The 27,672-nt window shown below is 43.4% G+C and overlaps 2 protein-coding genes and 1 long non-coding RNA gene across 9 annotated transcripts in view; 1 reads left to right on the forward strand and 2 right to left on the reverse strand.

Moving 5' to 3' along the window:
* ABCD2 (ATP binding cassette subfamily D member 2) overlaps nucleotides 1-2,922 on the reverse strand; it is a 56,784-nt gene extending 53,862 nt beyond the window's left edge. The window contains exon 1 of the mRNA XM_079994176.1: nucleotides 1,791-2,922. Coding sequence (XP_079850302.1) covers nucleotides 1,791-2,726 — 936 coding nt within the window. The 5' untranslated portion in view covers nucleotides 2,727-2,922. The remainder of the gene's footprint in view (nucleotides 1-1,790) is intronic.
* Nucleotides 2,923-7,832: 4,910 nt separating this feature from the next.
* Nucleotides 7,833-9,110, reverse strand: LOC307225823. Its single transcript, XR_013843180.1, has 2 exons — nucleotides 8,316-9,110; nucleotides 7,833-7,986 (listed from the first exon to the last, which is right to left on the reverse strand). It is a non-coding gene; the product is annotated as an uncharacterized lncRNA (long non-coding RNA).
* Nucleotides 9,111-10,583: 1,473 nt separating this feature from the next.
* REDIC1 (regulator of DNA class I crossover intermediates 1) lies at nucleotides 10,584-27,397 on the forward strand. 7 transcript variants are annotated; one of them, XM_079993896.1, is made up of 12 exons: nucleotides 10,584-10,597; nucleotides 12,558-12,597; nucleotides 13,118-13,253; nucleotides 13,591-13,723; nucleotides 15,197-15,263; nucleotides 15,689-15,822; nucleotides 17,373-17,890; nucleotides 19,170-19,236; nucleotides 21,211-21,271; nucleotides 24,030-24,078; nucleotides 24,950-25,032; nucleotides 25,279-27,395. In XM_079993896.1, the coding sequence occupies exons 2-12, from the start codon at nucleotides 12,568-12,570 to the stop codon at nucleotides 25,735-25,737; spliced, it is 1,737 nt and encodes a 578-aa protein (XP_079850022.1). In that variant the 5' UTR covers nucleotides 10,584-10,597; nucleotides 12,558-12,567; the 3' UTR covers nucleotides 25,738-27,395. The 7 variants fall into 7 exon arrangements, with proteins under 7 accessions (XP_079850022.1, XP_079850018.1, XP_079850021.1 ...); XM_079993892.1 differs by lacking the exon at nucleotides 10,584-10,597 and adding an exon at nucleotides 10,815-11,014 and having other exon boundaries at nucleotides 25,279-27,396; XM_079993895.1 differs by lacking the exon at nucleotides 10,584-10,597 and adding an exon at nucleotides 11,059-11,202.
* Nucleotides 27,398-27,672: the final 275 nt, after the last annotated feature.

Below are 27,672 nucleotides of genomic sequence, written 5' to 3' on the forward strand. Positions count from 1 at the left end.
AACCAGAGCAGCGCACGGAAACGCCGTTTACCTTCCCGCCAGAGCGATACCTATTTATCTAATTGCACTTTGATGTGCTTTCGAACTGCTAGGTTGGCAGGAGCTGGGACCGAGCAACAGGAGCTTACCCCATCGCAGAGATTCAAACTGCCGACCTTCTGATTGGCAAGTCCTAGGCTCTGTGGTTTAACCCACAGCGCCACCCGCGTCCCCAAATAGTAGGGTAGGAGAGCTGAAAAGAATGCCAATATATTTCACATCTGGCAAACAATGTGCCCCTTTGGTTTCAGATGGTACATGGGTAGATGAGTCTAAAAGCGTGGGACACAAATTTTCACAGCCTTCCAGTGTCTATGGTGGTTCATTTACCAGAAGTGATGTATTCAGCATTCAGTCTGGAAGTGTTTACTCAATTCTGACCAAACTAAGCTTCTTGATGTATTATTTTGTTCTAGGAGGCTTAGTTTGTTCTGGGTTTTCTAGTCTTGCTTACCCATGTACCATCTGAAACCAAAGGGCACATTGGTTGCCAGATTTTAATTTTTTCCAGCTCTCCTAACCCATTAAGAGAAAGCAAGATTTTGGGAGAATTTGGAGGTACAGCTGGTATGACTCAGGCCTGTATTGTTCTTGCACCAGCTCTCAGTCTAGGCTAGTTCCTTGTTCATCAGCACAACCACGATGGAGGCTCTCCTTGTATTGCTCCAAGGAAAAGAACTTCTCCTTCCACCTGTGCTAAAGACCAGCTCTGGTGCAAGCAAGACCAAAGTCCAGGTCAGTGACATAAGAAGAGCCTGTTTCTAAGGTGGAAAACTCTGTCCCCACATTAAAACAAATTTTTAACATGTGCATTGAATATATTTGCCACCTTGATTTTTTTAAAAAATACTCATTCATTTTATGTAACTAGTTGTTCAAGCACCCACAACACTTTGGCCTGAGCTATTTAAAGACTTTGCAGCGCTGCATCTCTGCTCAGCTACACAGATCAATGGCAAAGGTTGCGTTTGCTGTCCACATTGAAAGAGCAAAGTTTTCCCCAGGCTGCCAAGTGAAAGTGCTGCATTGATCAGGGTGGGACAGGAGGGGGAGGGGAAATGATTTCTTGCAACCAGTACATTTGAAAGAATAGGAAGAACAGTCTATAAGAAATGAATGAAAACAAAGCTCATTTTATGTTCAGCTCTCACATGTGTTTTCTGAGGAGTGAGTCCCTCCAAGTTCAATGGTGCTTACTCGCCAGTAAGGGTTCAGGGATTGCAGCCTTTGGCACTCTTACACGGGAGTAAGCCCTACTGAATACGATGGGTTTACTTCTGAGTTAGTCATGCATAGGCCTGCACTATCAGTTATCCAAACAACTGGGAGAGAAAGAGTAGAAAATGGGGTTCACATGGGAGTCCGTGGCCTTTTTATTCTGTATTAATTAATCCCAAACCTCAGGTTCTGCAGCCACTGTGGCTGCAACAGAAGGGATAACTGACCCTTTTGTAGGAAGAAAAGAGTACTTAGCACGTATTAAAGGGAGAGAGCTAATGATTGTTAAGCTACTACTACCAGTACTTGCTCTGGCCTTTTCCAGGTAAAGGAGAAAAACAAGGCTCCTTTACTAAGCCTGCAGGAACCTAGATTGTAAACAGGTCTGGGTGTCATAGGAATTCAATTCTCCCAGGGATGAGGGCAGCAGAATCAGGAGATTGCCAAGTACTACAGCTGAGAGGTCTCTCCTCTCTCTGATGTCACCCAGCTCCTGTGTCTCCTCCTCCTCCTCCTCCTCCTCTTCTTCTTACCTTGTGGCCCCTGTAGAAGGCGATCTCCTCCACGTTGGCGATGATCCGAGAGTGGACGTAGCGCAGGTAGCCTTTGCGCTGGGCCTCCTCGGCCACCAGCTTGCCAAACCTGGGCGAGCAGGCTTTGAGCACCTTGGCGGTGGCGTAGACCACCAGCCCGGCCAGGAGGGTGGGCCCGATGGGGCTGGCCCCCCTGGACCTGGCCGTCTGGATGAGGGTGTAGGAGGTGAGTACCACGTCGAGGATGGGCTTGGTCAGGTTGGAGTAGAGGTGCGCCACCGACTGCGAGAACATGGCCATGTCCTCGGTGAGCGACTGGTCCGGGTTGGCCAGCCGGCTGTCCATGTTGATCACCTTGTAGTAGGTCTGGTCGGCGAAGTAGGTCTGGTAGGCGTGATCCACCAGGCGGGTGCGGAAAGCCAGCGCCAGCTTGCCCTCCAGGTAGCGGATGGCGCTGTTGACGAAGGTGGCCGGGATGGCGATGGCCAGCCACTTGATCAGCTTCCAAGCGAAGCTCCGCGGCCGCTTCTCCACGATGCTCTTGACGATCTTGCCGTCCAGGCCGGCCACGTAGATGGAGAGGAAGGTCCGCGACACCAGCGCCGCCGAGTGCAGGCACAGCCAGCCGCTCTCCGCGCTCACCGCCCGCGGGAAGAGGATCTTGCGCAGCGCCAGCAGCTGGCGGAAAAATTCCGCATTGGCCGCCGGAGACGCGGCGGGGAGACCCGGGCAAGGCAGCAGCTGCAGCTCCGGAGCAAGATCAGCCCGGCTGCCGCTGGCGATCGGCCTCTGCGGCGGCTCCCTTTTGCAGCCCGCCTGCCGGAGCCGCCGGCGGACCAGCGGGCACAGGATCTTCAGCCCGTACGCCGCAGCCAGCAAGCACGCCGCCCTCTTCGCGGCGCCCGAGCGGCTCCATTTCTCGCGCCCGGCGGGCATTGTCCCGGGGATCCTGGCTTCTCTACTCCACCCGCCCAGAGGGAGGGGCGCAGGGGCGGCAGGCGCTCACCCAGGCCTGGGGAGACCCATCTTCACGTGGCCCCCTTCCCCGCCACGCCGCCGATCGCGCCCGCGACCCAGGCGGAATGACTCCCGGTCCGCCGGCAGCCGAGGCTTTTTCCCTGCCACCACCGGCGAATCATTGCCCGCCCCGCCGCGGCAAGCCACGCCCCCGCCCCACGCTCATTGGTCGCCCGAGGCCTGGGAAATCCTCGGCCGGCGAGCGGCGTCGCTTTCCTTCTGGTCCTCCACAGCGCTCTCGGTTAAAAAGTGGGATTCCGGGTTTGTCAGCGTCGAAAGCATCTGCTGTAATTTCTCTCTCTCTCTCTCTCATAGCTGTCAACTTACAGATTTGAAATAAGGGACCAGCAGCCTCGAAAATAAGGGACCAGCAGCCAAAATAAGGGATTTTGCATAGCTTATACAGTGGTATCTCGGGTTACATATGCTTCAGGTTACATACACTTCAGGTTACAGACTCCGCTAACCCAAAAATAGTGCTTCAGGTTAAGAACTTTGCTTCAGGATGAGAACGGAAATCGGGCTCCGGCGGTGCAGCGGCAGCGGGAGGCCCCATTAGCTAAAGTGGTGCTTCAGGTTAAGAACAGTTTCAGGCTAAGAACGGACCTCCGGAACGAATTAAGTACTTAACCCGAGGTACCACTGTACATCAATCCGGCACTGATGGAGCCATGCTGCTTTGGCGGCCACTGACTGTGTTTTGCAGGGGGTTGGACTAGATGATCCTAAGGGTCTATGACTCCGACCAAAGAAGAGTGGCAGACAAAACTGATGAACAGCGTTGAGATGGCAAAGCTTACAGGCAGAATTAGAAACCAGGAAGAGGACCTCTTTCATAAAGAATGGGGAAAGTTTGTAATTTATTTGAAAAGCTATTGTAAAGAGTTACATACATTGGTAGGATTGACAGAAAACTTGTAGTAAAAATTTGAACTATAGCTGGACAAATGATTTATAAAAATAGAGTTACGAAAGGGATGCAGAGGGGGAAATCACTACATTAAGATGCTGCACTGGTTGGAGGGTCTGCTAAGCAGCACATCAGGGCTGCCGTCGTCCTGGAGCGAGGAGTTCCATCGGCCCTTCCCCACCTGAGAGAGAGGGATGGAGACTCTCGCCCACGCTGCCCGCAAGCCTGGCATGAGGCGGTTGCACCGCCGCCGCGGCCACTAAAGCACCGCCCTTCTGCGTCCCTCCCCATCCTCTCCTACTTGCACTTTGATGTGCTTTCGAACTGCTAGGTGGGCAGGAGCAGGGACCGAGCAACGGGAGCTCACCCCATCACGGGGATTCGAACTGCCGACCTTCTGATTGGCAAGTCCTAGGCTCTGTGGTTTAACCCACAGTGCCACCGTCTTAGTCACATCAAAATATTGTTGTTGTTGTTTAGTCGTGTCCGACTCTTCGTGACCCCATGGACCAGAGCATACCAGGCACTCCTGTCTTCCACTGCCTCCCGCAGTTTGGTCAAACTCATGCTGGTAGCTTCAAGAACACTGTCCGACCATCTCGTCCTCTGTCATCCCCTTCTCCCTGTGCCCTCCATCTTTCCTAACATCAGGGTCTTTTCCAGGGAGTCTTCTCTTCTCATGAGGTGGCCAAAGTATCGGAGCCTCAGCTTCAGGATCTGTCCTTCCAGTGAGCATCAAAGTATTATTATTGCTATTATTAATAACCCACACTTCACCCTAAGGTCCCAAGGAGGATTACAGCGATTAAAAGACATTGTTAAAAGCAGTTTTAAATAATTTCCAATCAGAAATAAGGTGGGTCCTAAAAATATACATCTCAGGTGTCAAAAGCCAGGTTAAAGAGATGTCTTCAGCATCTTCTGAAAGCTGTATAATGAAGATGCCAGACCCACCTCTGTGCGGAGGGAGTTCCACAATTTAAGGGCTACTACAGAGAATTCCCTCTCCTGTGCTGTCAACCCCTCAAGATTCAGAGAGTGATGGAACAATCTCTGCTGATCATAACACCTAAGGGGGGTTTTGTAGGGAAGAAGGCAGTTTTTTCAGATGGCCTACTAAGGAGAAGAGCTCTCTAGTCATTTCTATACTGTTCTCAGACAGACCCTTGAGCAATAGAAAATAGGTTTGCTGCTTTGGAGATGAGGGGGACAGGGCCTTGGTACCATATTGATGCAATTGCATGTTGAGAAACGTTTTGTTTTCTGCTTCTGCTAAAGGCGCAGATGCCGCATCAGAAAAATGGTAGTGACCTCAAAAGGACAAAAGGATGTTAGGGCTCTCTGACAGCACTCCATTGATAGCAGAACTTGGCTAGCAGAAACTTCCTCATGCGCTAAGTGCTGAACTGAAAGACAAAGTGCTAAGAAGACCACAGCACGGTAATTATCATCTGAAAAACCCCTGTGTGGTTATTGCTGCCCTCATCCTGACATTGATTTAAATAATGTACAGTACATATATAAACTTCTATTCTTGTTTGTGAGCTAGCAAGAATACAGTTTAAGGCTTGAGGTTTTCACTTTCTGCAAGCCCAACTTTTTTATGGCACTGTTTCAGTCCCCCTCACCTTAATCTAGTGAGCCCATTGGTGGATTTTGTTGGAACCCCATGTTTTCCAGGTTCACTGGTGGTTCTTTGCCAGACCAGTGTGTCTGTGGTCCTGCTGAGCCAGATTCAGTTCGCACTGCTGTAGACATCAATAGCTGCTGCAGAGATTCTCATAAGGAGGCAAGACAGTGGGTTCAAATAACTGGCTAGGTGCTTCAAAAAGCTGGGGCACCTACAATGTCTGAAATAAAGTGCATTCTATTAAGCATGTTAAAGGGCCATTCATTCTAGAAACATGGACCATCATCCAAATAATATGCGTGTGGAATTGCATTGCGTGCAAATGGCGTGTGAGGAATTGTGGATTGAGCTGGCGGTCTTCTCAGGTATTTCACTATAGTGATGCCCATTGCATGTGAGAACCGGAGACAGCCACCTCTCTGGTCAGAGATTTGCTTTCTATTTATGACGTAGCACTTTTTATTATTGCAATTACCGTATTTTTCGCTCTATAACACGCACCCGACCATAACACACACGTAGTTTTTAGAGGAGGAAAATCCGTAGGCATGCCACCCGTAGGCATTCCCTCCATAACACGCACAGACATTTCCCCTTTCTAGGAGGAAAAAAGTGAGTGTTATGGTGCAAAAAATACGGTACATACAAGGAAAACATCCAGTACACCACTTTAACATGCTTTAAACAATTTCTTAATTAAAATACTTGTAAGCACCAACACAACGATCCATTTTGCAACAAGAGGCTTGAAATGTCTTTTTCTTTTACAATGTGACTAATAACCATTCATGTCCTATCTAGTTTTCTTCCTTTGAGGACCAACGCATACCAGGAAGCAGCTGAAATACTGCTCATGTTTCATGGCCTGGGTTTTAGTCAATGCTGTTCAGCTTTTCTGCAGACCTATGACTGAGAGGCCATCACATATGCAAGCCATCTTGCCAGGTTCAACCCGAAATATGGCACCAATCATCTCCACATCCCTGTAATTAAGGGGCAGGTGTACACATTGCAGATACACACACACACAACAAATGTGGCCATCATTTCTCATAAACAATGTAGTACATATGAGTGTGATTTGAAATCTCATGCACCCCCTTTTAAAACGGCTTCTGGTTGGTAACTCTTGTTTATCTGTCTGTGTTGAGTGGCCCCAAAGTGTCAAATGAAATACCGGTAAATGAAATTTATGCAGACAGGTTGTTAACAGTTTATGGAGGTCACTTTGATCTAATTTCACTGTTAGACACATAAACATCCAGAAATATACATATACACGTGTGTGTGTGTGTGTGTGTGTGTGTGTGTCTTTTAAAAATACAGTTTGGTTATTTTAATTGTAACTGTTTTTAAACAAAAGATATGGTTCAGAATGGAACAGCCATTTAATGGAGAGGGCATGGATGGGTTTTGGAGGCAAAGCATGTGGACCAAATAATGTGGTATTTGGAAGATTTCTGGAGCACTGCCATTACAGCAGAAAGAGGACAAGTTGCAGAACTAACTGAAAGCAGAGTTCTGCAATGAGTCAGGAAGCCCAAAGTTAGATGTAACTGCAAACCAAAGTGAAGCTCGATAGAACACAGTCTGCACAGCAAGCTTTGTTTATTCAGCTTTTTCATTTAACCATTTATATTCCACTTCTCTACCAACTTGAGGCAGCATGCAGTATTCTGAAATCACGTCAGATATCACCACCCATATATAATAAGAAGCTCACAGCACTCCAAAAATGACACATTGCACAAACCAGACCATATCAGCAGGATATGCAACATCTCTCAGCTTGCAGTATTTTAAAATCACACCAAGTGAATTAGCACCCATATCTAATTATATATAAATACATAGCGCTATAATTATAAAACATTGCACAAAACATAGCACGTTAACCAAGCATGAAATATATATTTACTTTTTTTAAAAAAAAATATTTTTTATTGATTTTCTTTCTTGCAACAAATATCCATAATCATTACTAAACATTCATTTTCCAATTTCCCCCCTCCCTGTTGACTTCCCTCAACCTCCATTTCTGGTTTGTTACATCAGATGGTAAAATCTACTGTTTATATGTGATACTATGTTTTCCCATTGTTATATTTCTTGTTCTCTGTAAATAAAATTGTAAATGTTTGTTTAAATCCTGCCAGTGAGTCCATTTTTTTGTTGTTTCTGCAAATATGTTGTAAAGGGTTCCCATTCTTTTTCAAAGTCACTATTGTCCTTTTCATGCAACTTGTCCGTTAATTTTGCTAACTCTGCATAGTTCATCAACTTTTCTTGCCATTGTTCTTTGGATGGTTCTTCTCCAGTTTTGTGCTATTAACATTCTTGCTGCTGTTGTAGTACACATAAATAATGTCCGTTTTTCTTTTGGTGACTCTTGTCCCAAAATACCCAACAGAAAAGCTTTTGGTTTTTTTAACAAATGTTATTTTAAACATTTTTTTCAATTCATTGTATATTATTTCCCATTTTAAAAAAATAATCTTGCAGTTCCACCACATATGGTAAAATGTAACTTCCCCATGAAATATATATTTACTGACCAACCAAATGGATGGGTTTAATGGCCCTTTTTAAGGACTAGAAGGGAAAATACCTGACCAAGGCTGCAATCCTATACACATGCTCTATCCAAGAGCTCTGATTGCACTAAACAATGATCTCAGGGCCAGTTGTAAGAAATAGCAAGCAGTGAGTAGTAAGGAATGAGATAGGTTTTAGGTTATGCTATGCTTCTAATAGGTTGTGTTATATTCTGGATTATGTATGTTTTAAATAGATTATGTCTGAATAGGATGAGAGTGTTGGAGATACGTGCAAATGTGTATGTGAATCCGGTCTTGGGTGTTTGATTTTCGTTGTTGTGTATACTGTGTATATACGGACAATGACAATAAATTTATCTATCTATCTATCTATCTATCTATCTATCTATCTATCTATCTATCTACATGACAGGGCAATGAGGTCATATTTAGATGTTTTCCCCCACAATCTGAGGTATGGTGGTGACAAGATGCCAAGCAGATATGATCCCTGGCTCCTCTCATTTTAGAAACTGAACACAGGGAAGGGGGTAATTAGGGAAACTTTTCAAAAAAAAAAAGTATTTGCCAGGCTTGAAGGGCAAAACTGGCTGTGTGACTGGCATGCATCTGATCCCAAAGCTTGGAGGAAGGGAAAGAAAATCTTAATACATAAAGCAAACAAATAGGTTACCCAGAATAAAAGAGAATGGAATCTCATGTATAGCTCCCCAAATATGTTTCCATCCTTGCTGTGCTCAACCTTTTAAAAGCAAATCTGCTACAAGTGTTTGAGCAGAAACCTGTTGCTGCTTTTACAGTGTTCAGTAAAGACTTTGGGCTCATCTGCAGATACAGTTTTAATTGAGGACCCAAGGGCAATGAGCTGGGTTGCTGAGGAAAGGTACCTGTGAATGATATGGCAGCAAAAACAATAGAGCTAACTAAGGTGCATGGGGAAAATAATGCATTCAGTACCAAATATTCCACACCATATACGCAAGATCACATCTTTGTCTGTATTCTGCTTTGTTCCAGAATTAACACCTTTCTGGTTTCACACCCAACAGCGGAGAAATAATTCCTACTGTGACCATGACATGACGGTTTAAGGTTGTTAAAGGGTAACTAATCCAAATGTGGAACATGCAACCCTCAAGTTATGAACCATCTTTTCTCCCGACAAGCTGATTTTAAACCTGCCAACTTCAAAGTAGTTGTGACTTTGTTTTTGTGTTTAACTTTCTACAACCTTTGGGGAGACCCAGTCACCAAGAACAAGACAACACCTTAGCCCTTGGCAGCCTTGAGAAAAAAGAGGATCATAGCTCAAAAGACCACAGTAGGGTGACACCAGACTGCTAAATTATTCCTCCACAAATATGATCTATGGTAGGTTAATTTCATGTCCTCCAACATTTCAATGATGAAAATAGGGACGTCCTCTTCAACAACAACAATAACCAGTGCTATTTTTCTAGAAAACGTGCCGGAACTCACCAGGAATGCCTTCCTTGTTCTTTTATAATGGCAATAGCACCCAACTGAGAGATGTCGGGACTGAGATCCGGAGAGTTCCAGCTGAAAAAAAGCCCCGACGACGACGATGATGATAATAATGTTATTATTTATAACATTGAGGTTGAATCCTGACAAGACAGAAGTACTGTTTTGGGGGGACAGGGGGCGGGCGGGTGTAGGGGATTCCCTGGTCTTGAATGGGGTAACTGTGCCCCTGAAGGACCAGGTGCGCAGTCTGGGTGTCATTCTGGACTCACAGCTGTCCATGGAGGCGCAGGTCAATTCTGTGTCCAGGGCAGCTGTCTACCAGCTCCATCTGGTACACAGGCTGAGATCCTACCTGCCCACAGACTGTCTCACCAGAGTGGTGCATGCTCTAGTTATCTCCCGCTTGGACTACTGCAATGCGCTCTACTTGGGGCTACCTTTGAAGGTGACCTGGAAACTACAACTAATCCAGAATGCGGCAGCTAGACTGGTGACTGGGGGCGGCTGCCGAGACCATATAACACCGGTCTTGAAAGACCTACATTGGCTCCCAGTACGTTTCCGAGCACAATTCAAAGTGCTGGTGTTGACCTTTAAAGCCCTAAACGGCCTCGGCCCAGTATACCTGAAGGAGCGTCTCTACTCCCATCGTTCTGCCCGGACACTGAGGTCCAGCTCCGAGGGCCTTCTGGCGGTTCCCTCATTGCGAGAAGCCAAGTTACAGGGAACCAGGCAGAGGGCCTTCTCGGTGGTGGCACCCGCCCTGTGGAACACCCTCCCATCACATGTCAAGGAAATAAACAACTATCTGACTTTTAGAAGACATCTGAAAGCAGCCCTGTTTAGGGAAGCTTTTAATGTTTAATAGGTTATTATATTTTAGTGTTTTGTTGGAAGCCGCCCAGAGTGGCTGGGTAAATGCAGCCAGATGGGCGTGGTATAAATAATAAATTATTATTATTATTATTATTACACCCCAGCCATCTGACTGGGTTGCCCCAGCCGCTCTAGAAGGCTTCCAACATATATAAAAACATAATAAAACATTAAAAAAAACACTTCCCTATACAGGGCTGCCTTTAGATGTCTTCTAAAGTTACTTGTATGTCGCCTAACTCCAAATGCTGGGGTGAAAACTGGTGGAGATTCTGTATCTTTCACACAGTACAAGCCCCCCCCCCCAAAAAAAACATGTTTAAATCATGTATGGCAATGAACACACATGCAGAGACGAGAGGGGGGCGGAACGCAATGTTCTGTTTGGATGTTAAATCAGACGGGATGAGAATCTAGGCCATTGTCTAATTCTACCCCAGCTCCTCAAGCCTTTTGATTAAACCCTTATCTGCCCCCCCGCCTTTAATAATCTTTCTGGTTTCTATTCCTTATTTAACTGCTGGAGAAAAGCTGCCTCTGCCTTGATGGTCTCTGAGGGGAAGAGAGACGCAGAGGAGTCCGGCCTTCGTACCACATTCACTCCCGGGGGGCTCATTGCAAGAGCCAGTTGCCTTCCTGCAAGGCCTACCTAGAAGGGTGTTTTTTATATATATAAAATAAATAAATCATCCATAGGCCGCTCTGTTTTCTTGGGAGAGAAAATGAACTGGGTTGGTGGCTCTCGGTGAGTGCAGCCAAAAGGGCCTCATAACTGCTAAAGCAAACAGCTTGCAGCAGAAATGAAGGCCTGTGACCTCAGGCCAAGGTTTTGTGAAAGAATTGCTGAGAGACAGCTGGGAGCATATTAAGTTCCTCAAATGCCGATTTGCAAACGTAGATTTCCTTAAATCATTATGTTACGCTTCCTCAAATGTAGGTTTATGTTTCTTTCGGTCGTTCCATTCCACTTATTGTGGTTCTGGGGGCTGTAGGGCCACCAAAGCAGGACCACAATAGATAAACAACGAAGCTTTTATTTTTGCAAAGGGAAGGCTTTGAATTTTTGCCTGCTGTTTGGGGAGAAGATGGCAGCCATGTTGGAACTGATCTGTGCAGCTCAGGTGCAAAAGGGCAGCATCGCTCCCTATTCATTACAACACTTGATTTTTAAAAGTGCTTTCCAGTGAGCGTTGGGTTTGCCAGTTCAAAAAGTTGTAATGTTTATAATTCACAAACAGGCATTTGAGGATGGCAAAAGCGTACGTGCCCAAGATGGCAAATTCATTCCGTGACCCAAGTTTTCCAGACCCTCCATGTTTGTGGTCCTAGAACCACATAGGCCTTGACTAAGGCCTAGTTTTCATTCAGGTGATAAAAGCTGCCTCAGGGCTTCTCTGCTTCAGATCAAGGGTCACATGGCTGAGGGTGAAGAGAGAGAGAGATAAAGAGTAATATTCTAATTGTGGTAGAAGTTTTTGCTACAGGCATATTCCTGTATTGTCGGGGGTTGGTCTAGATGACCCGCAGGGTCCCTTCCAACTCTTCTGTGATTCTATGTTGAGGCATCTGTATTCTGGGAATGGGAAATCATTACTATTTCCACCACACTTTGACCATGCGGTAGGCCGCCCTCCGCATATAAGATGTGGGTTTAACTCCACACACTAATGCACATTTTTGTTGTAAGAAGATCTCACACCTCTTTACTGTATATGTGCATTGGAAAGACACAAAGTATAAACATGCTTGACTTTCTCATGTTTGGAATGTTTCTCCAAGTATAAATTCCATTTGCATCCAAGACTGGCAAGAAGGGTTCTTGTCACGTTGATTTTTTAAAGGAATTGCTTTTTTAAAGAAGAATTATTGATTCAGATGAGGCCCTAGGATTAGACAAATCCACAGAGGGTAAGACTAGCAATGGCTATGTTCTGCCTCCACTGTTGGAATGTCAAGTCACTGGGAATCACAAGTAGGCAGAGCGCTGTTGTGCTCAAGTCCTTTGATCAAAACGTAGAATTTAAGTATTTTTCTTTATTTTATTTGTTTTCCCTCCAACGGAGAAAAGTCTATTACTGGCTAGTTGGCTTTAAAACTTTGAATTAACAGGCATTTAAGAATTGAAGCATTCAATTGATTAGTGCAGATTTGCTTTAGCTGATGACCTGGTAAATAGAAGAGTATTAAACATGCAGTATGTAAATGTCTCCTAAATGTCTGCAATCGTTTATTATTTCTGTATATTACAAATGTAATTACAAATTCATGTTTCTTTTAAATCTTTCAAGTAAAAGAATCATGCTCACCAAGGAGAAAAGAAAGCAGAAGGTAAGGAGGGATTACACTGAATTAGGAGGCAGGTGCAAATGTGATTTCTGCTTGCCAGAAATCAACAACAGAGAAGAGAGTATTAGCATCATTGAAGTCTGGAAACAGATTAATTTTTCCAGAGAGGTAGATGTGATATTATGAAGCCATTCACAGTGTTCAAACACTGCTTGTAGACAGAAATGCCCCGTGATTGGAAATGAGGAATTAAAAACCCATGCAAGTCAGCCATTCCCAAATCATGTTTTTTCGGTTCATATTGTCAGTGTCCTTTTCAAGGTTTTACTTTCAGGCTGAATTCTTTCACAAATGCTAACTTCTCTTTTGCTGCCAATGGCACTAGCTGTTTTGAGGATCTTGGTGGAATGATCGAGGGAAAGTTCTTTTTTTAAAAAGGCAGTTTGTAATTGTTTGCCACCTTGAGCCTCGAGGTGGGATATATGTATGACTAAGGGCCAGTTTCTTTAGCAAGGAAGTGTACATTGTTATGACATTTTTTCTGTCATTCTTAATATAATAGGACTTCTTCGAAAAAGAAAAGCTTAAATCAAAGATGAAGCTGTTGGGAATTTCTCCCCTTAAAAGCTCAGCTGTCAGCTTAGATCTCCTCAATCTGTGTGTTGTTAATCAGATATCTACCAAGAAAGATTGTTCTGGTGAGTTTAACTGCAAACTTAATTGTCAAAGTTTTACCATTAAAAGCATGACCGTAAGAAAAATGTGGCTAAGTTCTCCAACATTCACTCCATCAAATTTACTCCTACTTCATCAAATCTGAACCACAACCTTTTTGTGTTCATTGAATGTCTCGCTAACTAAAAATGAAAACATAATGCTGAAAAAGTTGTAACCTACAATGAACATAACAACAATAATGAATACTGTACAGCACTGTTTAAAAAGTGTTTTGGTCCTGCACTCTTACCAAAACATTGGATGTCCCTCTTTAATTCACTCAAAGGACTGTTAATCTTTTGAGTACTTTCATTACAGAAAATGTTCGAAAAGCAGTTCACGTGGATATTAACAGAGGAGTAAAATTCCCACTGAGAAGACACAACGTAGAACTTCCCGAGTCACCACAACGTAGACAGTCTAAACCATACCAAGATGACACTGAGCACAGGTACATCCCAATATAATTTTCTGAATTGTAATATTTTGATTCGTTGTATCTGTCTACCTACCGACGTACCTACTTACCTATCATAGACTACATTGGCATGCAGGTGCAGCTATGTGAAGAGTTATAGGTTCTAGCTGAAATAAAGACATCCCAGGCAAATGTTGTAATAATATCTGCACATCACAGATTCTTAGCTCTTTTTCTTATATATGCCACAATCTCTCTTACATTAAAGTGAAAATGTAAGTAGCCTCTAAGAATGCTATGGTATTTTCTGATCCCTTATGAAAATCAATAGCCATGAGATGCTACTGTTTCTTTCTGAAGTCAGAGGATCCCAACAAGACAAGCTGAGAAAAGTTTTAACATTATGAAAGAATGGTGACGTTGACAGTGGTTGCATACAGCTTGAGCTCCTGCTTTAAACCGATTAATATATCTTCCTGTTGGTATAAAACTGTGATTTTTTTTACATTTAAAAGAGGTGTTCCATGTAGAGAGGTGTTTGGGAGCCCTCTTTAGTGCCCCTAGTAAAGCTATTGGGCTCAGAATCAACATTATTTATTCAAATAATAAAACATGACTTATTTATTTGGGCTCTGCATAATAAAGTGACACACCTCGTTATCTTTTGCTTGGCTTGGCCTTTTAGTGTTATGATTACTTTCCTTTGTTCTCCATTTGACAAAGTGGAGTCTGGGACATGCAAGTTTATGCCACAATATACAAGTTAGCTTTGACTCAAGGTCCTTGAGGAGACCACAGCCTCCTTTTGCCGCTATACATCTGAAGTTTGTCACCAAGGCCATGAATAGAGAGGCATAGGATTACATTGCGAGAGTTTTAATTTTGCCCAAGTGGGCGTCAAGAAAACCTAAGAATACCAAATATCCTCTACTTAGTCTGATAAAGATGCAAATCTCAGTACCTCTGAAAATATGCAAAATTTTCCTCAAACAACAACACCTTGGAGGTCCCAGGCCTCAAGGAGATTAGACTGGCTTTGACCAGGGCCAGGGCCTTTTTAGCCCTGGCCCCAGCCTGGTGGAACGCTTTTTTTTGCAAGAGACCAGGGCCCTGCGGGATTTGACATCTTTCCGCAGAGCCTGCAAGACGGAGCTGTTCCACCAGGCCTTTGGCCAGGGTCCAGTCTGACCTCCCCTTCTTATTTTTTTTATAAGACCCTGTAGGTAAGTAGCCTCCCTAGCCCTTTCCACTGGCTCATATAAGATGAGCACAAACATTTGGGCCTGGTGAGCACTCAATACTCCCAACCCCTATAGTTATAATCCGTGGGTTGCCATCTGATTTTATTCTGCTCCTGATTTTAAGCTGTATTTTAATCGATCGTTTGATTTATGTTTTTAATGTATCATATAATTTGATGTTAGCTGCCCTGAGCCTGGTCCTGGCCAGGGAGGGTGGGGTATAAATAAAATTATTACTATTAAAAAATTTCCCCTGTCATAATAGGATACAACAGGAGGTATTAGAAAACAGAAGAAAATATCTATCAGAAAAGCAGAACATTCAGTCCCAAGTAAGCTATGCTTATACCATGCCTACCAAGCTTTTTATGTTACACTCAGTTGTGTCACTGTTGGCTCTATGCTAGTTACAGCATAATATTTTGCATCCACCAAATGGCTCTTGCTACAATTCTTGTGAGATCTTGTACAATAAAAGTTTATGCCCTAGTGATTTACATTTATTGCATAGTTTTGTTTAATAGCTGTCTTTCCCAAAATAGTGCTGGTGGTGGCATATAAACCCATAATCATCAAAATACTATTTTAAAATAAGATTCATAAGCATAAGTAAATCGGTGTATGCTAGTAGAAAGTCTCAAGGTTCATTTGATTGTCTATCAGGAAAAAAAACAGATTTCCCAGGGTTTTAGAAGTTAAGCAAGTGTCCAAGGACATACTGGATCTGCTACAAAGTGTTCTTATAATCTGTTGACAGTGCCTACAGTCTTCTCAGCCAGCAAATACTATGTGTGAAGAACCTTGGTTTTCAAAGGCTGCCTGCAGGCAAAGGAATTTCAGTAACCCAGATGTAGACACAGCTTCTGTTCTATATTTCCAGCAGTTGAACAGGTAGGGACAGGTTTTATATTGCAAATAAAGTATAATGCAGAGTGAATTTTTATCCGCTTAAAAATATAATGGCTTCTGAAGTGCATACAGTGGTGCCTCGCAAGACGAAATTAATTCGTTCCGCGAGTTGCTTCGTCTTGCGATTTTTTCGTCTTGCGGAGCGCGGATTCCCCGGGTATTAACGGCTTTAAGAAAAAGAAAGCAAACCCGCAAGACGTTTTCGTCTTGCGAAGCAAGCCCATAGGGAAATTCGTCTTGCGAAGCGCCTCAAAAACGGAAAACCCTTTCGTCTAGCGAGTTTTTCGTCTTGCGAGGCATTCGTCTTGCAGGGCACCACTGTATAAGATCATTACAACATGGGTGGGTAGGCACATCAGATAAGCAACCAAACATCACAATTGTGATCCCTGCACCATGCATATCAAACATCTACATGACGCTTCGGTTTAATGTAAATAGTCTTCTTCTGCCAGTTCTTGCATTAATCACTGTGCTTAATTTATGAATTAGCTTATGACGAAAGAGGATCAGAACGCTCTCATAAATTACATAAACAGAACAGGGAACAAAACCAAATGAACTATTGAAATGACACAGCGTGACAATTATTAGCTTCTTTTGTCTCATTAAACCATACTTGCACAAATAGGATCGTAGACAACTGTGGCTCTCAGCAAACACACGGCCTATTTTTAACAATACATTTAAAATGTATTTTTAAGTATGGCATGATAGTATTCTGAGAGCCATTATGGATCCGAACATGCTTTCAGAATTCTTTCACAGTATACATGATAGCCCATTAGGTACTGCATATTGCAAACATCTTTCCTTGTGCTTTTCATGCAAAAGTGCTTTATGCCTCTCCTCCTGCTACTGTCAAGTTTACTGCAGTGGAGCTGCAGTGACATACAGTGGTTGAACAAGTTAGTCACAACTGCTTAAAATAAGATGTTTCATATGATTCTGAAAAAGACTAAAACAAGGTCCCAGTTTCTCTTCATAATCGAGATATAACATGCTTAAAGTATTCGGAATTCTAAAAAATTGGGTAATTCCAGAGAGAGAGAGAGAGAGAGAAAGAGATCATATTGAAGTCAAGAACATGCAGGTTTATAAGGTAAAGGTAAAGGGACCCCTGACTCTGAGGTTGCGGCGCTCATCTCGCTTTATTGGCCGAGGGAGCCGGTGTACAGCTTCCGGGTCATGTGGCCAGCATGACTAAGCCACTTCTGGTGAACCAAAGCAGCGCACGGATACACTGTTTACCTTTCTGCAGGAGCGGTACCTATTGATCTACTTGCACTTTAACATGCTTTTGAACCACTAGGTGGGCAGGAGCAGGGACCGAGCAACGGGAGCTCACCCCATCGTGGGGATTCGAACTGCCGACCTTCTGATCGGCAAGTCCTAGGCTCAGTGGTTTAATCCACAGCGCCACCCGCGTCCCATGCAGGTTTATACTATTAATATAATATGTCAGCAGATTATATGTTGCTTAGCTGTTTAAGTGCTCACCTTTTCATTTTCCCCACCCCATCCCCACAAAGTCCGGACTATGGTAACCCACTTGGCAAGTCTCCCAAGGTCAGTGATGACACAAATTTCAGAAGCCATCGCAATGAAGAGCCATTGTTTGGGTTTGTGAATAACATATTAGAGGCTACCGCTGGTGAAAGCTCTCGACCGATTGCAGCTTTCTTTGAAGAGGAGAAACAAGAGTTTCCAACTGCTCCTTCTTCCGATTCCAGCCATTCTTTTGGTAACAAAAGCATCATCGACCAGCTGTTTACCGATTCAGCTAATGCAAATGAAATATCCAGAATGCCTAGTCCTTACGATATGGAAGAAATGCACCAGATGTCAAGTTGTGCTCACAGGTGCCCTGCTGAAAGAGACCTCAGAGGCATTTTCACAGCTCCAGAGCAGATTTTCTTCCCAAAGAGCCAGAGCTTAAATGCAAGTACCCAGGAGTCCATTAATCAGCCAAGAGATTACAGTATTCAAGAACGAAAGCCTGTAATGTTTACTGAACAGCAAGAGAATGCTAAAAACTTTGGAAATACAGGTAAATGTAAATGTAAAGTAATTACAATGTAGAGGTCTTCTCATATTTAAGGAGCCCAATAATACAATTAGCAAAATGCCTTTTGTTAATATAAGTGCTTCATAAAGTAAAGGTAAAGGGACCCCTGACTGTTAGGTCCAGTCGTGGCTGACACTGGGGTTGCGGCGCTCATCTCACTTTACTGGCCGAGGGAGCCAGCATACAGCTTCCGGGTCATGTGACCAGCATGACTAAGCTGCCTCTGGTGAACCAGAGCAGCGCATGAAAACGCCGTTTACCTTCCCGCCAGAGCGGTACCTATTTATCTACTTGCACTTTGACGTGCTTTCGAACTGCTAGGTTGGCAGGAGCAGGGACTGAGCAATGGGAGCTCACCCCGCCGTGGGAATTTGAACCGCCAACCTTCTGATCGGCAAGTCCTAGGCTCTGTGGTTTAACCCACAGCACCACCTGCATCCCTTAAGTGCTTCATATGAGGACCTATATATCAAAGGGACCTCTTGAGGACCTATATATTGAAGGGGATACACACAGATGCACTGCACTCACCATAGGGTGCTATTGGTTGAGACAATGTCTCTTACACACTGCTTTCTTTTTCTCCATGTAAGAGAAGGGTTGGGTGCTGAAGCTGCCTCTTACTAGGCCCAGAATTCTAACTGAGGAACAATATTTGCTTTCTCTCTAATGTATTTGCACTGCATCCCACTTAAATTTATCCCATATTATTGCATGGATTCCATCAAGAAAGAGGACAGAGAGCCAACCTCTATGCAAAGCCCCACTTGTGCAGAATACTTCTTGGCTTTTAAGCTTATTACCAGTACCCTTGTCTTTTAAAATAAGTTACCAATATCATCATTATATGTGCAGTGCATTGGCTTCCTGCCAAATTTGGAAGTGGATTAACAGCATACATAACTGTTCTTGTCATGGAGCTATGGGGAGATGCAGCAACAATCACTGCTGGTTATCTGGTTGCATTTAGAATTAGATTACAGATAGACATATTGATCCAGAATTCTATGTGTGTATATGAAGCTTCTATACAAGTGGGGATTCCCATTCATTTCCAGGGAGGAAGTCAGTGAGTGAATGGATTCCCATTAAAATTAATGGAGAAATTGTTCCAGGGAAAGTGTTTCATTAAGATTCTCCACACCTAAAACACAACACATCACATATGTGCGGTACATACGTGGTTGGTTTTTTTTAAAAAAAATTAAATGGTTATTATGGACGTATCTGAAGTTATATTTTATAACTTTTTTATTTTCAGTGGGATTTGAAAGCCAAAAGAGAAATAACATGGTAGCAGACAGCATGCAAATTTGCTTAGAGAAAAGGTAAGTCTTTGAAGCATTTGTGCTTCATTTAACCCAGGGGTCGGCACAGTTTACCTTGCATGGGCCAGTTCACTCCCATGGAGATTGCTCCATGGGCCGGATTGCATCTGCGCAGATGCGATTTCTGGCTCCATGGAAGTGAGTCCCCGCTCTGTGCCAGTTTAGCGCAAGCGGGTGGCTCGGTTTGGGGGTGGCTCATCGGCCATTTAAACGACCCCCGTGGGCCGCTTGTGGCCCATGGGCTGTAGGTTGCCAACCCCCGATTTAACCTTTAAAGTAGTGATATGGTGCCTAGTGCATATATTCAAGTATTTCTGTTGTTACAATCTCTATAGCACTCTGGCTCTCCAGTTTCAGTGTCTGATTCAATGTGTGCATTTTTAAAAGCCCTTTGATAAAGCCACCGTGGCCAGAAAATAGTTTTATGATCCACATCTGTCAGCTTGCACACCACAGGTTAGTGGTAACCAACACGGCCCCCTCCATATCTGGTGGACTACAAGCACCATGATCATTGACTCTTGGCCATGCTGCCTGGGACTGATGGAAGCTGAAGTCGGACAATGTCTGGAGGGCAACATGTTGGTTACCGCCTGAGGTAAAGGGTATAATCCATGATAGCAGTTAATTAGTGATAGCTTTTGTTCAGCAAAGCATCCTAGATGTTTGTGTACTTACTGCAGTTTCTCAGAGTAAGTCATTGTGCAGTTGCCCTAAGGCCTAAGTGTTTTAAATTGATCTGAATGACAAAAGGACATACCAGCACATCACACTAAAGGTTAGGCTGGTGTTTGTGTTACATCAGAAGATCCCATGCTATCACTCCATTTCAGGTTGCAAGATACCTCACAATCCTTCCCCAACTTTGTTTCATAACAAAAATGGTTGTGTTGGGAAATACAGCGATACCTGTTGAATGTTTAGCAGTTATTATTGAGCAAGGCTGAGCATATGACTTATTTTAGAATTACAGTGGTGCCCCGCAAGACGAACGCCTCGCAAGACGGAAAACCCGCTAGACGAAAGGGTTTTCTGTTTTGGAGGCGCTTCGCAAAACGAATTTCCCTATGGGCTTGCTTCGCAAGACAAAAATGTCTTGCGAGTTCCTGCGGGTTTCCCCCCCTTTCCCCCCCCTTTCCCTAAGCCGCTAAGCCACTTATCAGCTGATCCGCTGATAAGCCGCTTAACAGCTGATCGCTAAAAGCCGCTAAGCCGCTAATAGCGCTAATCCGCTAAGCTGTCAATGGGCTTGCTTCGCAAGACGAAAAAACCGCTAGACGAAGAGCCTCACGGAACGGATTAATTTCGTCTTGCGAGGCACCACTGTACAGTCTTTGGCCCCATTAGGCTAATGTTTTATATGATAATGCATCTTATTCCTCTGACTTCTACTGTTACAGTGTGGCATAGAATAGGCGCTTTCAGATCAGGATCCTAGTGTTAAAAGGTAAAGGTACCCCTGCCCGTACGGGCCAGTCTTGACAGACTCTGGGGTTGTGCGCCCATCTCACTTAAGAGGCCAGGGGCCAGCGCTGTCCGGAGACACTTCCGGGTCACGTGGCCAGCGTGACAAAGCTGCATCTGGCGAGCCAGAGCCGCACACGGAAACGCCGTTTACCTTCCCGCTGGTAAGCGGTCCCTATTTATCTACTTGCACCCGGAGGTGCTTTCGAACTGCTAGGTTGGCAGGCGCTGGGACCGAGCAGCGGGAGCGCACCCCGCCGCAGGGATTCGAACCACCGACCTTTTGATTGGCAAGCCCTAGGTGCTGAGGCTTTAACCCACAGCGCCACCTGCGTCCTAGTGTTAGATCTCCATTATTCAAAAGGGTATAAACTATTCAGTTAAGACTATAAATAGTTTAATTATAGCTACCATAACATACCAAAACACCACTAGCAATGTTAGTTTTAGTTTGGTGATCAGGGACTGAAACTGCAATGGAAGTGACTCCCCTTTCCCAATATTTTGCAGCAGGAAGGCTGGATGGGCAGAACATAATCTGAGTAACTTGCAGATATTTGGACTTGAACAGGTAAAAGCTTTGTATCATTTGCATTGTGTGTAAAGGGAAGCAGCTCGAGTAGAATATGGCATGTTTTCATTGCTACTTATTATCTGAACATAGAATTATTTTATGCTGTGTGCCCTCTGGTGCTGAAACCTGGCATCTTATATGAGGAAAGGAAGTCTCTTCCAATGAGCTTAGTTTGGGCTCTTGACTATTCCTTAATTGTCTGAATATTGGTGGGGTACACCAAATATCAAGCAAAATTCTTTAGGGGTATGTTTTGAAGAGTAAATTTTAAAAAATGTTCCAGGTTAGCAGTACTACTTAGAGGAGCACGACTCACATTTGTTTCAAACACTGCATTTCATGCCACTGTACTGAGAGTATGTGCAAACAGACACATCATGATGCGAACTAAACTGGGAATCAGAATCGATTGTGGGCGGAGCTGAGGAGAATGCAATAAAGAAAGCAGGGACAAAGTGATGGAATATCACAGCCGAGAATGTAGATGGCAATATAGGTAGCAGGCAAGCAGGTAGATACTATGGAACTCCAGGACAGGATAGCATCATGCAGGTTGTTCCCCCACCTAGCATTCACCATGCCCCTGTGGGCATGGTGAACAGAGTAACTCGCTGTAGGGTTTCCATTTTTGTTGGTCAACCCACATTCGTTGTCACATCTAGATCAGCCTGTAGAACCAGCCCTTAAGAATTCAGTGGGAGCAAAAGGCTGAGCAGTGAAAGAGAGAGATCAGTATTTCCTACGCTGGGATGGCTCACTCAGTAGAGCATGAGACTCTTAATCTCACGGTCATGGGTTTGGGCTCCACGTTGGGCACTGCAGGGGTTGGATTTGATGGTCCTCATGGACACTTCCAACTATATGATTCCATGACAGCTCTTTGCTCTTTCTTTTCTAGCTCTGCTATAACATCAAAACAATTATTAAAGTTAGTATAATTTGAAATTAGTATGACAAATGCCATTATTATTATTATGGGTAGCTTTTACTTGGGTTACCTTGGAGTGGAATTTTGATTTTTTTTTCCCCAAGTATAAAATTGACAGCCCTTTCTATAGATTACCAAGCATCAAGACCTTGACATTTTAGTTGTTTTCTCAAACTCAGTATGACAAAATGTTAGGTTCTGTATAGAGAATAGCATTAGTATGTTGGCAACTGACTTGTTTTTGAGAGTATGATTCAGCTGTTAAGGGGGAGTTAATTATGAAGTGGGAAACTATTACTAACCCAAAGAGGACTGGCTAATTGCCACTCATCACTCCTGTGGAAAGTGGGCAAATTCCCAAGGATTTATATCAGATATGAAGGTTGTGATGAGGAGAAACAGTATTTGATTTTCCTGAAGTGTTTTATTAATTAATTTGTCTGTTTTATTTATTCATTAAATCTATATCCCACCCTTCCTCCCAAAGGGGCCCATACTTTCTAGGTCATCTTTCAGGGTTACCCCTTCTAAGCCAGCTTCCAACATATTGAAACAAAGCACATTACAAGAACAAAAGCATAGTGTAAAACACCACATGGCTCATCTCAAATGTGTGTGACAAGAGCCTATGTGCTGCACACAATACACTCAAGTGTTACCCTTCCCTTTCAGTTCAGCGCTTATTTCTCTTGTGTGTGTGTGATAAGGGAAAAGCTGGAATATTAGAGACTGTTCTCATTCTGCAGTGGTCCAGTTGCCTGCCATTCCCCCAAACTGCTCTCAGCAAATCTGAGGACCACACTCCTAGAGTACATATGGAGAAAAGAGCTAGATCACTGTAGCAGCAGAACTTGGGAAGATCAGATCAACTTGGTTCAGGCAGTGGAGCTGCACAGATGAAGGGCGAGATGATTCTCCTAATCATACTCTCCGTTTTTAATAGCATCAGATGTTGAATAAACTCATTTGTCTCATCTGGTGGTGAAAAGATACCTTACCTGGTTCAGACCAGGACAGAGGAACAGCCTAGAATGATGGAGATGCAGGAGAAAACTCACCAGCCTTGGAAGGGCCAAGGCAGCACTCAATAGGATGGGGGAACAAACTCCTGCAAAGAAGAGCCTCACTTTCCCCATTTCATTTCAGCAAGCTGTGTTGTCTCAGGGTGCAATCTGGGGGATGCCTATAGTCCAGCCCTCTACAAACAGTAGTTGTAGCAATAACAATGAAGCACAACTCCCCATCTGCAGCTGCAGGTGAGAGAAGGTCCTTAGGTCAACTTGGCTTGATAGGTGTTGCCTTTTACTCTTCCTTCCCACCACTTAGCAATAGCAGAAATTGAGTCCTACATGCATGTCGGCCTCTAGTCCTTTCCACTTAACCTGTGTCTTATTCAGTGAGGATTGTGAAGCCTAGGAAGAAAGCGTAGGAGGCCTGGTTGCTTATACTGAATGACCTCTTCTATGTAGAGTCAGTGTTGTGCAGCAGTCTCATGAGTGAATATCTACACCTTGTCAAGCCATTTAGCAAAGGTCCAGTGGGCCAGTTGCTATGAAGACAGAAAATGACCTAGTAATCTTTCTTTATGTAAAAGGCAAGTTATGTCCATTTTCCTGGGTTAACTTCGAAGCTTATGGTTTGAGATCATGGTAGAAATAGGAGAATGTGAGCTGCTTAGTGCAATATTATTGGAATGACTGGTCAACAATTTATGGGATTTGCCTGAAACAAAATTGAGGAACCCAAAGTAAAATGTACAGTAAATGAAGTTAGACTAACACCATCTTTAATTTTCTCAAAAAAACCAACAACAACAACCCGAGAAAGGAAGCCTGCAGTTACTATGATCAGCATTCAAAGCATGGAAAACAAAAAGGTTAGTACTAATTTCAGATTCCTTAGTTTTCTTAATGGTCAAGAAGAACAGAACACATGTTCTTTAAGTCTGAGTATCTCACCTAATGAGTTGTTATGTAGCTTTAACTCTTCTTAAATAGGTAAACCACTGTTGATGGACCTGTTGATGGAATTTTACTATTGTACTGTGGAGAGTGTATTAACTTATGGTCTGTGTGTGTGGTTTGGGAGCTGCATGGCCAGGGGAAAAATAATGCTGTCCAGGGTTGTAAAGACTGCAGAGAGAATAATTGGGTGCCCTCTTCCCACCTTAGATCAAATCTATGCTGTCAGGTGCCATAAGAAAGCTGCAGAGATAGTGCAGGATAGTGAGCACCCCGGAAATGATCTCTTTCAGCTTCTGCCTTCTGGAAGAAGGTATAGGGTTATAAATACCAGGACTAGCCGCCTGAGAAACAGTTTCTACGCAAATGCAATTCTGGTTCTAAACGCAGCATAAGAAGTCTCTATAGTATATTGTATTTTAAAATGGGGTTTCAGAGTTTTTAGGGGTTTTTGAATGTTTTATGTAGATTTTCAATTTCATTGTTCTGTATGGGACAATGACAATAAAGATATCGTATAAACCACTGGGCGGAACAAGCCTATGAGGGTGAGGAGGGAGAATCTGCGGTGGAAGATATCACCCAGTCCAAAGCCATATGGGGCTCTTAACAGAGCAAAATAAGTGTCCTTTAATTTCCTCCTTCCCACTGTCCCTTGCCACTTAGTCATTTTCATCTTTTAAAAAATGTTTCCCTCCCATTGGTTCTAAAAGATGGGGAAATGAGACAACATTCTTTTAGAAAAGTTTGTTAGTGCTTAGAATTTTGAGATATATATTGTTTCAGATGAAGAATCTCAGCTAAGCAACCAGTCACCTAGTTATTCTCCAAACCGAACAGAGAGCTATGCCACTACTGCATCTGCTGAGGTAAAGCGAGGCAAATATTGCCATAACTGAGTTTACACAAGCTTATCTAAGTGTCTGGGAATAAGCAGGGGTGCCAATGGTTTTTTGTTTTGTTTTTTTAGCCCAGTAGAGTGTATATATTTATGAGCAGGGTTTAATACAGCGGGTCACATAAACAGCAAAAATCATTCCTAGATGACATTAAATATAATGGTGATTCCCCGGACCCAGACGCGCACGATTAAACTGACAATTCTGTTTCAACAGTCTGAAGAGGAAGAGCTGGATGGAACAGCATTATCTTACTTTGAGAACTCTTTTGCAAGAAATGATGGCAATCCATTTCCAGTTTCAGGAAATCAAAAGCTGCAGTGCAGTTGCCAGTCAATGGCCATGTATTCCATTTTCCTCGACAAGAAAACAACTGACATTCACCCCCAGGCAAAACCAGCCAGGCCCCTGAAGAAAGATATGTTGCACAGAGCTCAAACACAGAGATCGTGTGAAAATAAACATGCTAATTTCAAGGCGCAGCTCAACGCTTGGTCGCAAACAGAGACACGTGCTGAAGAAATAGAAAAATCTGACACAGCCGTGCAATGCAATATAATTGAGGCTTGCAGCTGTAATAACGTGTCATCCTCTGTCCATAGTGCTGCAATCACCACTTACGCCAGCAAGGTAGAGACCACTGGAGGGCAGAACATTCCTGCAGATGAAAGCTGAAGCGCTGCTCTGAGAAGCACCCATTCGTTGAGCATTAAGAGTTTGTCTCTTGAAACAGTACAAGGCAAAATAAACTTAGGCATTCTGGATTACAGTAATAAAGGGGAGGCGTGTGATTAAATAAAGAAGTCATAGCAAATCAATCTATATGCTTATTAGCTGTTTCATAAATATGGGAGTTTTGACCAATTTATTCTTTTTAAAGAATGTGGACACACATATTTGTCCTGCTCAGACACAGTTAAATCCCTTGGCCATGATAAAACATAGGGTTAAATGTATACTACAGTGATTGTAACAGGCTTAAGCATGGTTAATTTAGTGTTAATTGGAGCCAGTTTAAACAAGGTGTGTTGCGTTGGGTGGCGACCTCTTTTGCACAGCTGTTTGCTCCTCCCCCCCAAAAAAAAATTCAGTATATCCTTCTGTAGTATACACAACTGATAAGAACATATGGTAATAGAAATGTCTCTATTTTAATTCTGCCTTTTTCTTCCTGAAGGCAATGGACCAATTCAGAGGTAACAAGTTGCTTGGACAAACCATGGTTTGTTGGTAGATGAACAAGCTTGAACAAGCCCTCCTCTACCCCATCCCTCAACCTCCTCCATGTGGTTTAAGCACTGACTACAACCAGAATTACTTTGCAGTGCTGGTTGGGGGGCAGCGCTTAAAACACAGTTTCTGGGTTTATATTCAAAAACTGTGGTTTATAAAACTGTGTTTCCTCTGCAGCTGACTGTGCAAAAGGAAGAGGAATGGAAAGGGACAGTAGAAAGGACAAGCTTGTTGGTTCTTCATGTGCCAAGAAACTGATGGCTTGGAAAAGGCCCCTTACATCTGAATAGGATCGTGGAAAAGGGAGTCTTTATATAGAACCATTTGTTTCCACCTCTGTTGTCAACACACAAAATACTCTTTTCATTATCTGCATTAGAAATTGCTGAACAGGAACATAGAAATTCATTGTGCAATTAGAACTGTTAACCAAAGTTACTTCATTGTAATCTGCTATTGCATAAAGATTATGAATGGTAGTATATAAAATAAAAAAACATATTCCAAAACATCATTTCTCAGCTGTTAAACTTAATTTAACCACTATTGGCTATTATTTTGTTTGGATGATTTTCTTGAGCCTGAAATGTTGATATTTACTCTTATTTTATTGAGTAGCTATGTGATCTGCAATCCGAAATAAAATTGTTTTCTTTTACTCTCTGTTCTTTGAAACGTAACTCTGCTAAGACACCCAAATCCTCCATTGGCTGCTGACTGTATTCCATGCTTCAGAACGGCCACATCAGTGTCAGTCAGCCCTAACAAGCTGTGGCTGAACAGAACCTCCACTTTTATTTTAAACTCTGGCCTTCTGATTATTTCCCACGATCCCATTTTGTTAGGAAATGTTTTGGGTCAGAAGAGAGACATTAACTGTTGTTCTTCAAGTACTGCAAGAAAGGAAGGGATTATCTGAAGGTTAATATGCTGTGCCTTTTTCCTTCTCAGTGAGCATTGTTGAAAGATTTGCTGACCCTGCTTCAGCTGGGTCCTTCTGGTAGCACGTTCTCATTCAGGAGACGTTGTCATGTAAAAGGTGTGTGCGTGTGTGTTCTCTGGCATTCATACTGTGTTTTAAAGCACCAGAAGCAGATCCACACATAAAACAACAATAACAATAATTTTCTTTGACAGGCAACACACAAACCAGTAGACGTTGGCCAAGTAGGTGTTTCTACTGCAGGACACTCCAGGGTGCTATAATTCCTACATAACCGAAAACTGAAAGAGCTTCTTTCAGAATCTATAGCAACCTGCTGGTGGAGGAAGAATCCAGAACAAAGACACAAGACTATTTTCTTTACTTGGTCCTTTCCATCTTCTGCAGGCAAGATTTAAGTGTCCATTCTGGGCTTACCAGTCTCATCAGTCTTA

This window comes from Podarcis cretensis, assembly GCF_951804945.1.
Source record: "Podarcis cretensis genome assembly, chromosome: 10".
NCBI lineage: Eukaryota > Metazoa > Chordata > Lepidosauria > Squamata > Lacertidae > Podarcis > Podarcis cretensis.

What these genes read in the sequence shown, in the direction of transcription:
- REDIC1 (XM_079993890.1), top strand. Translation starts at nt 12,472, where the DNA reads ATGTCTCCTAAATGTCTGCAATCGTTTATTATTTCTGTATATTACAAA. An exon ending in AGGAGAAAAGAAAGCAGAAG is followed by an intron (nt 12,598 to 13,117) that starts GTAAGGAGGGAT and finishes TTAATATAATAG; the next exon opens with GACTTCTTCGAAAAAGAAAA. An exon ending in TACCAAGAAAGATTGTTCTG is followed by an intron (nt 13,254 to 13,590) that starts GTGAGTTTAACT and finishes CTTTCATTACAG; the next exon opens with AAAATGTTCGAAAAGCAGTT.